General features: G+C 33.5%; 2 protein-coding genes across 2 annotated transcripts; both read right to left on the bottom strand.

The window, feature by feature from the left end:
• Positions 1–272: 272 nt before the first annotated feature.
• On the bottom strand, positions 273–3,944 carry LOC115981372 (alpha-1,3-arabinosyltransferase XAT2-like). Its single transcript, XM_031103516.1, has 3 exons — positions 3,824–3,944; positions 1,088–1,541; positions 273–855 (listed from the first exon to the last, which is right to left on the bottom strand). The coding sequence occupies exons 1-3, from the start codon at positions 3,942–3,944 to the stop codon at positions 273–275; spliced, it is 1,158 nt and encodes a 385-aa protein (XP_030959376.1).
• A 6,562-nt stretch (positions 3,945–10,506) lies between these two features.
• LOC115982742 (alpha-1,3-arabinosyltransferase XAT3-like) lies at positions 10,507–13,383 on the bottom strand. The gene is made up of 2 exons (XM_031105445.1): positions 13,012–13,383; positions 10,507–11,887 (listed from the first exon to the last, which is right to left on the bottom strand). Exons 1-2 carry the CDS (start codon positions 13,130–13,132, stop codon positions 10,623–10,625), a joined length of 1,386 nt encoding a protein of 461 aa, XP_030961305.1. The 5' UTR covers positions 13,133–13,383; the 3' UTR covers positions 10,507–10,622.
• Positions 13,384–14,061: the final 678 nt, after the last annotated feature.

The following is a 14,061-nucleotide window of genomic DNA, read 5'->3' on the forward strand; positions in this document are numbered from 1 at the left end:
TAATTAATTAAAAAATTCAATAATTAAGCATATGCTTCAATCTAAACGCATTGAACATGTGATTTCCTAGATCATATATCATGAATAATGAATTGTACACAGCGCCTAGGGTAGAACGGAAAATATAGTTGACATAATTTTCCCATTTCCTTGGTGGCTCAACTATATATTTGGGGAAAACTTATTTGACAAAAATATAGTTATGGTACCATCAAAGAAATTTTTTTTTTTTTTGGGGTAAAGTTGAACATAAATGAAATTAGCTGAATAAGCTATAACAAAGCTGAATTCTGTCTTGGTCTCCCAAATAAAAATGATAGCTCATTTTCCATGTCCATGAATTTCTTAGCCTCCTTGTATACCTTCACCAAGTATCTATTAAACCTCACAATATCAAGCTTCAAATTTTGGGTCCTCATGTATACCCTCATATTACTATAATTCCCATTAACATAAGCATCTGGATTCTCTAGCACCAAGTCATTAGTCCCATATATTTCAGCTAAGCTTCTTTCTTTTGTTTTTACCTTGTAGACCATGTACTCCAATCCCAAATTCTTTGCTGGCCCTTTAAAACTAATATTCGAAGGCAAATGTACCCCAATTGGCAACACTTGCACCAACACTGCCCTTGGCCTTAGGAACAACATATGTGTTAGTCCTGCACCATGAACCCCCAACATTGCATGGCTAGAGTGAACTAGCTTAAATGCCTTAGCCATACATGTGTGCGTTGTTGTTGGGTCAAGAACATTTACATCAAACCCCACTTCCTCAATTGCATTTATAACTTCATTTTTGTTTAAAATTGCTCTACCCACGTCAAGTTTTCGAATTACAAACACAAGTTGTGGCCTATTATAAGATATAATTAGCACATCATCACCACCTTTTTTCTTGTATGAATTTTCTAGGAAAATTCGAAAATCGGTGTGGGATTTTGGGTGGTGAGGTAGTAATGTGGGATCCACAATCATGGGCCCATGTTTTATTAGCCCTATGATTGCCGATGGGAAGCAATGTGTGACTCTCTTTCTTGATATCAATGATTGGATGGTGACTGAATTGAGCAAGAATTTCAGCATACTTTTGGGGCCACCATAAATCATTGCAATCAGAGATCACAAGTATGACATCTTGATTGTAGAAGAGAGAATTGATGGTGATGAAGAGGGGAACAAACCCATCACTGAAATCATGGAAGAAGTTTCCAGTGTACCCTTCTGCACTGAATACTAAGGCTGGACTATTGTGTGTGACTTTGCATTTAGTGCTGTGTGGAGCTGAGGTGAGAGTCAACTCTTTGACTGTGCACATTGCTCCTTTGTCCCATTTTCTAGGGTATGGTCTAGTTTTCAACCATACGGGTTGTTGAGTAGAGTTGATGGGGTCCAATGCATAGAGAGTTGAGGTGATTGGTTCTAACAGTGTGGGACCATCGACTGAACACAGATCATAGTAAGCATGAGAACGGTTGCAGGTGATTTGTCCAGCTTGTTCTAATTGGCTCTGTGAAAATACGACTCTAAAGCGATTTAATTCTGTCAAAAAAAGAAAAAAGAAAAAAGAAAAAGGAGAAGAAGTAATGAATATCACTATCAATTCAACATACTTGGTTGATTCTCAAAAAAAAAAAAAAAAAAAAAAAAAAATTCAACATACTATGCTCAAAATGTGACTAAAAGTGTTGGGAACATAATTTGACTTCCTATAAACCATTCTAAAAATAGGTTCATGGGGTGTGATGTTGAATCCCATGCCATAAAAAAATTTGAGTGTGTTTTCTACATTACCAATTGATTTTGAGGTGGAGTGCTACAACTCACAATTTGACAAATGGTATCAGAGCCAAGGTCATGGGTTTGAGTCGCAGTAGTGTCATTGTGAGGGAGGGATTGTTGGTGAGCCACAAGTCATCTCTTTACAACCACTCTAAAAATAGATCCATGGGGTTTGATATTGAATACCATAAAAGATTTGAGAGTATCTTTCTTATTACCAATTAGTTTTGAGATGAAGTGTCACAACTTACAGTCCAAAAAAAACACTCATAATCAATCGTATCAAAATTAGAGTACAAAAGTTGTATTTATAGATTTCTTCATGTATTTATTATAACAGATGACTTTAGTATGGATAAATTGACTTGATTAGATGAGAAAAATGACTTTTTTATTTTTTATTTTTTTTTATTGTTATACACCAAAATTAGAAACACAAATAAGTAAAAGCATTTGGTGTCATGCATTTTGGTAGTTTTGGCAAAGAATAAGAGCATTTGTGTTATGCAAGCTTATGTGAAGCGGAACTCCAGAAGAATTTTGAGGTTTAATTCATCCAAAAAGAAAAACCAAAAAGAAAGAAAGAAATAGAAAGTTTAAGAGGGCATATATGATATACCGAAGGGAGTCAATTCCGTACTGGAGGCTGTACTGGTTTAGCCAGCGGTACGATATATTTCGGATACCGATGTACCATTTCGGGTTTACTGCTATTTTTTATATTTATAAATAAATAAATAAATATATATATATATATATATATTTATATATATGTATGTATGTATGTATGTATGTATGTGTGTGTGTATATTATAATAAATATAAAAGTTTACCATAAAATATTTCCTTAATTTAGAACTAATTATTCATGGTTTTAGACTTTAGTATCAATTAAAAGAAAAAAAATATAAAAAATAGAAAGCTTAAAAGTTACCATTGCATACTAAGAAAACAAATAATACTAATAAGTTAATACAAATAAGTTACCATTCTGCCATAACAAAAATTCAAATATTACAAAACTTAAAAAAATAAAAATAAAAGGATAAATTTCACAAACCACCCCTGAGGTTTGTGATAATATCCAACTAAGTCCAAAACATTTTAAAACCTACCAATTTCATCCAAAAAGACAATTTTGTCCCTGAACTTAAAAAAAAAAAAAAAAAAAAAACGCCGTTACTTTTTTATTTCCTCTCCCCCTCTTTCTCTGAGTTTTCCATCTCAGAACTCTATTTGTAATGGAACCTTAGCCACGGTAAAGCCCATGACTTGGTCACCGGCATCAACAACACCACCAATAAAAATCTTTTTCAAAACCAATAGAAACCCAAAAAAAAAAAAAGAAAAAACAGCAAAAATCCAAGCCAAACAACACACATAAATCCCTTTGAAAATTCCCAATGAAATCTCCTAAAAATCCCAACAAAAACCCCTGAAAAACAAGCAAAAATCCAAGCCAAACAACACATAAATCCCTTTGAAAATTCCTAATGAAATCTCCTAAAAATCTCAACAGAAAATTCGAAAAGTGTCTGAAACAAAAGGTGACCTGTGGAAATAAGAAGGTCAATGGTTTTGTCGTCGGGATTTTTGCCGGTGACAGTGAAGTACCGACGTTGTACGATCTCTCGATACTCGGACGAGATCTGTTGCCGGAGATTATTGAAACTCTCAATCAAATCCTTCAGCTTCTTCCTCAACTCGTTCACCACGGAGGTCTTGGTCCGGTCCACAGTGCCTCAAGCTTGACTTTGATCAACTTGTCTTCTTGAGAGTGAGGGACACGTTGGCATCCATGCAAGATCGGAGGTCCTTCATGGCCTTGGCGTTGTAGAGAGAGAGGGTTCTGAGATAGAGAAGAGAGGGGGAGAGGAAATAAAAAAAAGTAACGGCGTTTAGGTTTTTTTTAAGTTCAGGGACAAAATTGTCTTTTTAGGATGAAATTGGTAGGTTTTAAAATGTTATGGACTTAGTTGGTATTATCATAAACTTCAAGGGTGGTTTGTGGAATTTAGCCAAAAAAAAACTTTTTTCTGTACCAGCCGGTACACCCGGTACTGGCCGATATTGTATGAAATTGGCCGGTATGGCTAGTACATGGTCGGTACGGCCGGTATTTAAACCAGTACGAAACGTTGATATATCGATACCAGTATACATACTGGTACGATACATACCAGCTGGTACGGTACATACTAGTTGGTACGGTATTGACTACCTTGGATATACCTTAAAAGATTGCCAAATTCGTTATAGCTATGAGACTGAGATGGACATAGATAAACACCAAAAACGACAGACATGTTGTAGTTGCTAAACTTAATCTCTTCATTACTTGCATATAGGAAGCTTTAGATATATCTTTAATTAATATGTTGATGGAAAAAATGTCTGGACTCTCTAGCAATTTTGAATGTTCATTTGAGAAAAAAAGGTGAAAAATAAGTCCAGAAAAAAACTAACTCACCTTAGTAAAATAATAAATTAATATATATAATAGGGGAACTCTTTAGCTTCTACATTTTTTATACTTCAAAAACTAATCATATTGAAAAAAAAAAAAAAAAAAGACAAATTGAAAATTTTAAAACTGCCCCATTGAGGGGAAGTGGACCTAAAAGTCTTCTCCGAGGATCTTGACTCGAGGAGAGAGTCCCAAGAAACCCCATCCGTGAAATGGGCTCTGCCTAGGGGTTGAGAAAGGATGAACAAGCCTTCCATTGAGAGAAGATCAATTGGGCCCATTATCGAGATAATCCGTGAAACCTATCTTCTTAAGGAGCACATGGCCTAACCAAGAAGCAACCATTTGCTTAGCCGATGATCCCCCTTTTTCACCTACTTTCCTGAGGAATATATAGAGGAAAATACCGAACCCAATGTAACAGTTACCTCTGCATTTAAGGCTCTCCTCACCTAATGTAGCCACATTAAATGCTAAATAACTAGTTTGAACAGTGAAAACATCCCCAAAAGTCCATTTTCATGATCAAAGAATGGCAGGGGAAGGTGTTGATGAGACAAGTATCCCCCTAAATCTAGCTAATAATTGGACAACTGGAAGAAGAGAAGAATGACTATAAAAGGAAGAGGAGAGCAGCAGGAGAAGGGTCTAGGAAAAAAAAAAAAAAAAAACCTAAGGAAAGAGAAAAAAATGAAGAGTCTTTCATTTGTATTCATCCTTTGGAACCCCTCTTTGTACCTTGGGAGTACGATTCTTATATATAAAAAGTCTTGATTTTCTTGTCTTTACCTTCAACCATCTTATTAATCTTCTCATTGTGAATTTCTGTCTCCCATACATTATAAATTAGTTGTGTTGATCTTGAACTCAAGGCTAATTCTATAGCTTTGTGTTTTTGACCCCACACCCATCAAATTCTACTCTCACAAAATACTATACCCCATAGATACACCCACATAAAAGGGCCAAATTCTCAAAAGAAAATATTCAATAAAAAATTAAGTAAAAAAAGATGTTTTAAAAATCAAATTCTATATGTAAAATCAGGACATGTGCTATACACTCAAAATATAACTACTTCTTGTTACTATAATTTCAAAATATTAATTTTTAATTAAAAATAATAGAGTCTCTAAACATGCACATAATACAAGTGAAAGAACTAGTTATTAATAGTTATAATTAATAGTTGATAAAATTAGTAATATTACTATCAAGATAAATAAGGGTCCTCCAAAAGAAAGAAGTGGAAAAAATGAAATCTATTCATGCTTCAAAATGTCTAATTATTTTCGGTTTTTATTTAAACATATATATAATTGGGCTCAGAACGAAGAAGCAGAAGAAGAATTCAAGCACTAAAAATCTAATTTGGAGAATTAACGTATGTATGTAATGTAAGAATTGTGCTCTTGGGACTATAATAAAATTAAAACTAAAACCCCAGATTAATTAGTACACGAAAATGACCAGGCTTTCAATTAACAACTATGGTCATTGTTTAATTAAGGTCAATTCACAAAAAACAACTTTGATTACAAATTCAAAGAAAACACCAATGGAAAAGAATGAGAACTAGAATGAACAAGAAAAATATTGATTAGGAGATTAGAGAAGAAAAGAATCAAAAGATAGAACTAAAGTGGGATGTAGGAAAGGGGTTGATCAAGCTTACTTGAATGTGGGTGCCCTCCAAACAACACAATTGAGCTCATAAAAGTAGGCACTACAAAATGTATTTTACATATCTTTCTACACAAAGAAGCCTATTGTTTTAAAAGAGGGTAAAATTTATGTACAGCTCATTAATTAGGTGCATTATGTTAGGTTTTTCAATTAAATTTAAAGGCATAGCTGCATTGAATCCAATTATTCTTGGGAATAACAACATTGTTTTTACTTTAGAATAATGCTACAGACATAAACTATTCTACAAACATTTTACAAACTGCTTATGTGGCATACTCCAACTCAGCTTTTTAAAAACTAAAATACCACGTCAGAAATTAACAAAGTAAATTAAAAAAACCCCAAATAACGTTTGCAACAAAACCCTCTCCCTCTCCCTCTCTGCGCCTCCCTTTCTGCCTCAGCAGTACTGTACGGCACCTCCATCTTAGACCAAGCCCTCTCTGTGCCTCCCTCTTTGCCTCATTGGTGCTAACAAACTCCTGTGACGACGAAAAACCCAGGCCTCAAATCCTCTGCCTCACGCCCTCTCTCCTTGCCATAAAATTCTCACACTCCGACCAACACCACCACCAACTCGCTGGAATCGTTGCAGAACTCGCCGGAACCATGGCTGAGAATGGTGTTGCAATCCCGTCTGATGAGAATGATGCTCCCACTTCGGTATCTGATGCTTCTGATTCTTCTACTTTTGGTAATTCCTCAACTACTTTAGATAACAAAGATGTGCATGCTTTAGATAAGAAAACCATTCGTAGTCAAACAGGCCAACATTCTGCTGTTTTTTCCTAACTCAACCAAAGACAACTTTATGGGTTTATTTTATGCTTGAATATGGTGTTGCAATCCCATATGACAGAACTTTATGTGACAGAAATTTTTTTGTTTTTTTTTTTTTTTTGAAACTATGTGACAGAATTTTTAAAGTTTATATGACAGAGTTCTTAAATTTTATGGCATTATTTTATGCTTGACTAAGGTATTGCAATCTCATATGATAGAATTTTATATGAAAATTTTTTTAAAGTTTATATGATAGAATTTTTTAATTTTATTGGATTATTTTATGCTCGACTACGGTGTTGCAATCCCATATGACAATTTTATTTTTAAAGTTTTGTATGGCAAGGAGAGAGGGCGTGAGGCAGAGGATTTGAGGCCTGGGTTTTTCGCCGTCACAGGAGTTTGTTAGCACCAATGAGGCAAAGAGGGAGGCCCAGAGAGGGCTTGGTCTGAGATGGAGGCGCCGTACAGTACTGCTGAGGCAGAGAGGGAGGCGCAGAGAGGGAGAGGGAGAGGGTTTTGTTGCAAACGTTATTTGGGGTTTTTTTTTTTTAATTTACTTTGTTAATTTCTGACGTGGTATTTTAGTTTTTAAAAAGTTGAGTTGGAGTATGCCACATAAGCAGTTTGTAAAATGTTTGTAAAATAGTTTGTGTCTGTAGCATTACTCTTTTACTTTATTGGTCAATGCAACCATGTGTTTCGATTTAATTGAGAATCTACGGTACGTTTGGTATACTGAATGTAGATTACATTTGAAATAGTAATATTTATTAATGGAAATAGAAAACATTGTAATTGAATAACTATTACTATTTGTAAATTTGGTTGTTACATATGGAAAGTTTGTAAATGATAATGTATAAGGAAACTTTATATTTTTGGAAATATATTAATTTTAAAACCTATTATATGCACTAAGAAATAGCTATTACATCCATTTAATGTTGATGGGGTTGTCTTTTCAGCACAAAAGACAGTGGGAGTTGGGGTGGTTATTAGGGATGATAAAGGGAGGCTTGTGGCAGCTTTATACAGAAAAATCATAGCACCAATGGGTGCAATTGAGGCAGAGGCAAAAGTATTCGAAGCTGGTCTTCTGTTTGCAAAAGACGTTGGGGTTTGGGATGTAATTCTGGAAGGTGACTCCTTTGGTAGTTTATAATGCACTATGTAATATTTCCCCACCCCCTTCCTGAATAGCTTCAGTTGTCCAAGGTATGTTAGATATGAGTGGGGATTTTAGGAGTGTGAGATACTCTCATATTAGAAGACAAGGCAACGTACCAGCACACATCTTAGCTAAGCATGCATCTGGCATTGCTGATTATATTGCTTGGATTGAAGAGGACCCTTGCTGTATCGCGCAAGCTCTTATCCATGATGTAAAATCTATTTCTATTGACCAATAAGACTTTTAGATTTCCCATCAAAAAAAAAAAAAAAGAAAAAGGAATAGCTATTCTTTAATTTAAAGAATAGTTATTCCAATGTAATAACTAATCCATATAATAAAGATGCAACCAAATGACCGAATTGCTATTACACATGAATAACTATTCCATTACAGAAGCTATTACAGCATACTAAACGTACCCCTAATGTATTACATTTAATTTTTTTATTTTTATTTTTATTTTTATGTTTCTAAAAAATAGTTATGTTTCGATTTAATTGAGAACCTAATGTATTACATTTAAGTTTTTTATTTATTTATTTATTTTTATGTTTCTAAAAAAAAAGTTATGCCCTTTATAAAAATAGTGAGGATATGAAATTTAAAGAATTTCTATATATAAAGGCTAGTTACATTTTAGAGAGTTTGGTTTAAAATTAATAGTTTAAAATTATTTAAAAATACATTTACATTGCCACTTATAGGATTTGAAACTTATTACATTCTTTTTATATGAAAATTGTTTTTTAACTATTAAGTTAAGTCATCAATGAATTTTTTTCTCAAAAAAAAAAAAAAAGAAAAGAAAAGAAAAAGTCATCAATGAATTTTGGCTTCTTTCTTGGTATATGTAAGATTTGAATTTAGATTGGCTAATGTTGTGCTTGGATCTTCATAGTCGATAGGGGCATCAATTAGAGGTGGCAAAATCTATTACATTCCACAAACCTGACACGACATGAAGTTAATAAGTTATGGTTTGAGACTTAACAGATTTTAATAAAAAGGTTTCTATCATAGTTTACCCCTCTAAATAAATACAAACATGACATTATTTCATTACATCAATTATGTTGGGGGACCACAATTTAACTTCCTACAACCACTCTAAAAACAGGCATGTGTGGTGTGATGTCGAAGGCCATAAAAGACTTGTGTGTATCTTCCTCATCACCAATTGGTTTTGAGGTAGAATAACATAGCTCATGATCTGACATATAGTATCAGAGCCAAGGTCATGGGTTCGAGTCATGGGAGTGTCATTGTGAGCGAGGGATTGTTAGGGGAATTACAATTTGACTCCCTACAATCACTTTAAAAACAGGCCTGCGTAGTGTGATGTCAAAGACCATAAAAGAACTAAGTGTATCTTCCTCATCATCAATTAGTTTTGAGGTAGAATAACATAGCTTACAATTCGAAAAATTATATATTCATACTTTTTTTCTTATTCTTTCTCTTTCTCTGTCGATTCAAGTTTAAAAATGTAGTTTTTCTAGACAATTAAATTAAAAGGCTTTGATTTTTTTTCCCCTAATTGTTGTGAAACTCTAAAAATCAAGATTAGAACGGACCAATTTCATTAAGTTGATACTTAAATTTTCTTTGTAATTTCTCAAATTTGAATTCTCTCTCTTTCTATACATATACACTTAGATTAGGCTAGAGTAGAAATTCTATCTTGTATAAAAAAAACTCTCTCTCTCTCTCTCTCTCTCTCTCTCTCTCTCTCACATAATTTACTAGTACAAAACTAACCAAGAATTAGAATGGAGTAAAAGATTTTAGTACAAAACTAACCGAGAATTAGAATGGAGTAAAAGATTTTAGTACAAAACTAACCGAGAATTAGAATGGAGTAAAAGATTTTAATCTTTGCTTATGTCCACCTATATGGGAACCTTTTTATGTCCACCTATATGAAATGTATTTAAAACTAAGTTGTTCTTGTGCTTTAAACAACTTAAACTACCCAATCAAACGAGAGAGAGATATGTTGGGTGTAGTAGGCAATGGTGATATCGTATTGTTTATTCATTCTCATGTTAGATGAGGAACCTGAGTGTGTGATCTTCATCTGATGTAAAACCTTTGTTTTCATATAATATAGAAATGATAATTTCTTATAAAATTTAGAAGCAGTAGCTCCATTTCATTATTAGTTTTGTGTCCGCAATTTTTTCCTTCAAATTTTACCACCATGCACTCTTGACACTGTTTGTTTCAATAATAACGTTTTCTAGAAAACGAGTCATTTTCCAAGAAGTATTTTCTATAAAACTATCTCATTTTCCAATGTTTGATAGCAACTGTAAATGAGTTGAAAAATAACCTCCTAACTTCCCTTATTTAGCAATGAGATATAGTTGTTTTTCAAAAAAATTTAATGGAAAATAATCTCTAAAAATAAGTCTTACGTTTTGATGTTGACCAAAGATAGTTTTCCTTTGACTCATATCTTTTTATGCTACCAAACACTGGAAAACATGAAAAACTATCTTTACACAAGGTTTTCCATTAAAACAAACGGAGCGATAATGGTCACTCCATAAGAAATTCATTTAATAAACATATTTAACAAACTTCTTATGCTTATCTCAAAGCTTCCGTTTTTGTTTTATCTCAAACTCTGAATTATAAACAAAAAGAATTAAAAAATAAATACAAATACAAAATACACTTATTAAATCATCTAGTGTCCTTTCAATATGCAGGACCATTATCACTATCCCTCTTTCTCCATGAATTTCTTGGCCGTCTTGTACATTTCCTTCAAGTACTCCCTAAATCTAACCAAATCCAACTTAACATTTTGTTCCTTCAAATATATGCTCATAATCTCAGCGGACCAATTCTTTCCTCTATAAGCAACTGGGTCTTTTATCATCGTGTCATCCTTGTCATATTTCACTATCAAGCTGCTCTCCTCTGCTTTTATCCTATACTCCATGTACACTAACCCCATATCCTTAGCTGATTTTTCAAAGCAAACCTGTGACACCCATTCAGCCCCAAGTGGCACCACTTGCAAAAACACAGAGCCAGGTCGAAGAAACAATGAATGTGTAAGTGCTGCACCATGTATTCCAATCATTGCATGACTCGAATTTATTAATGCATAAGATTCCTTCAAAGGGGTTGTAGTTCTTGGCTCAAAAACAATCACATTAAAACCAATTTTTTCAACTTCAAGTTTTACTTCATTTTGGTTCAAGAGTACACGACCAACACCACCACTTCGACTAGCCAACACAAGAATTGGCCTAGACTTTGAATGTTTAAATTTAGAGGGATGATTTTGGTTTTGGTTTTGGTTTTGGCCATATGCCTTGTCTAGGAAGGCACGGAAATGAGTGAAGGTTATTGAGTTTGGTGTTAATTTAGGGTCTATAGTCATAAAGCCATGTGTTATCATGCCTACATTGACAGAAGGAAAACAATGAGTGATATTATCATTATCCAAGTTTATGATAGAGTACTTACTGAAAGTATGTATTATTTCTATATACTTACTAACCCACCAATCACGAGCCTTCAATATCACGAGAACAACATCTTGATCAGGATAGACTGAATTGACAGTGATGAAGAGGGGGATGAAGATATCATTGAAGTCATGGAAGAAGTTCCCAGTGTACCCATCCGCACTGAATACTAGGGCAGGGGCCTTGTGTTGGATTTTACATTTTGGGCTTGATGGGCCTGAGATGAGGGTGACCTCCTTGATTCTAGGCATTGTGAAACTCTCCCATTTGCGTGGATAGGGCCTCAATTTTTCCACCATGGGCTTTTGTGGGGTAGAGATGATAGGGTCCATTAGAAAGAATGTTGAAGTAGTGGGGTCTAGGACTGTTGGGTCATTGATTGAACAAATGTCGTAGAAATTGTGAGTGCGGTCACAGTTGATTTCTTTTGCTTGAGTGGATTGTGGAAATGGTGGAGTGAGTGTTTCCCTCGTGTTGATTGATTCGGGTAACCTGTGTTTTTTACCTGCAATTATAAGAAAGTCCCAAAAAGAAGTTTAGAGATAGGAGGCTATTTCAATTTTGTCATCCAAATTTATATTATCAATTGAAAAATGATATATTAAGAGAATCTCAAAAAAAAAAAAAAAAAAAAAAAAAAAAAAAAAAAACTAAAACTTAATTGATAATTTTAAATCTCGAGAAGCGATAAATATTTAAATACTATGTGACACGTGAGTTCCAGTTAGTTTAACTAGTAAAGTCTCTAATGATTGAATAAGAGATGTGAAGTTTAATCCTCGTCTATATCAAAAACTTATTGGTGTTTTGGTTTGATAATAAAGAGCTATTATCAAGAGCGGACGCTATAGGTTGAAACTATCTTAAAAAAAAAAAAAAAAAAAAACTATGTGACACATATTGACCTATAATTGATAATTTTATATCACACTTTATGCCACTTGACTTCATTTAATTGGTAGGATAATAAATGCCATATTTATACTTAAATTTTAAAGGGAAATAGGAAATCTTAAGGTTGATCAATTTGACAAAATGTCACAAGATCCAAATGGAAATAAATCATTTGATAAAATATTACCAAGCATCTTCAGATGGTGATTAAGTTGTGATCAAGCGGTTGGTCTATTAATACTGAATAGATGCCTTCACAATGTAACTTTTGTCTCAATCCCTCCAAACCAAAATCCCCATATTATTTTAAATTTTTTATACGATGAGAACTAGATACCTAGGATGAAGTATCTTCTAATATACATAACAAGAAAGTCAGAAAATAAAAGTTTTATTTATTCATTATTTTATAATTCAATAGTTATAACAATGAATGAAATATTTGAATTTTGGATATCATAAACATACTAAGAGCCATTAACCAGTTCAGCTATATGACTCTTGATAATGAGTGATAAAGGATAGCGCACGAGGGAGTTTAGTGGAACTAATTCTTACAAAGGCTTGGTATGTTGTAATAAGATATATTCATCACTTAACCACAAGACTCTTCCCCTTATTGTGACTGATTTTGATCACAGAGAGTCTATGTGACACGTTGATTATTGAGACAACAAATGTAAGTGCCTTCACACAACAAACGATGAGAATGTAAAAGGGTTTTGCAACACATACCTTGAATGGTCTTGGTTGAACGCGACACATTCATTCTCGATACTGGTGATAAATATAAGTAAAGCTGAAATACCAAAAAAATGACTACTATTGCAAGGCATGTTGAATCTCTCATCTTCATATCGCTATACGATCCAAGCTTTTCTGTAGATTATTTCGATTTTGATACCAAGATTGAAGCTTTCCTATCTATTCATCCTTTTCTGGTCATAAACTATAAACAATCAACAGATATCCCACCTTGCAGGCTCTAAAGCTCCTCTAATTGAAGATCTTCAATCTAAAACTTCAAGCAAAATAGAAATTGTTAAACAATGGTATTATTGAAGAACAAAGAAGTCTAAGAATTTTGTATATCTTTTGCTCAATCTGATGTCTGATTTTCTTGACTTAAAACTTTCTATGGAAGCTTTTGGAAAGATAGAGAGTGCAACCTCATGGAAGAGACGTGGGAAGCATTAGGAGGGTGCAAGCTCACACGTTAGGCTGTGATTTAAAAGAGACAGCTAAATTCATTATAAAAGTCTTTGAGTAGAGAAAGACATCCCAACTTAGCTCCCCTAAAAAACATAAGGAAAAAAAGAGAATCCAAATACCCAATCAAAGCTCAATGATGATTAATCATTTTTGCTAAGTCGAAAATGATTAATGTGATGTAACGTCGATCGTGAGTTAGAGTGCATTTTTCTTCACATAATTGAACAACACTTCTTTTTTTATTTATTTATTTTTGGTTGTAGAAGAAATTGAACAACACCTGGTTGAAGCAAAGTGTTATTGACATTATTTTGAAAGTTTACCTTTGTGCATAATTGGAGAATGATTTGTAGTATTATTTAAAACTTGTCAAAGATATGAACCAAATACCCACGCTAAGATCACATTCTTTTTTGGGTTAATTAATAGGTTTGTGTTTTGGTGCAATAATTTTTTCCCCTAAGTCAACCAACATAACATCCAATTCCAATGCATCCTGTAAGCTGACACGTAGTGAGGCAATATTATTAGTATGAAAAATATTTATTTGTATACTTTTTGTGTACATAACTG

This window comes from Quercus lobata, chromosome 3 (assembly GCF_001633185.2).
Source record: "Quercus lobata isolate SW786 chromosome 3, ValleyOak3.0 Primary Assembly, whole genome shotgun sequence".
NCBI classification, from domain to species: Eukaryota; Viridiplantae; Streptophyta; class Magnoliopsida; order Fagales; family Fagaceae; genus Quercus; species Quercus lobata.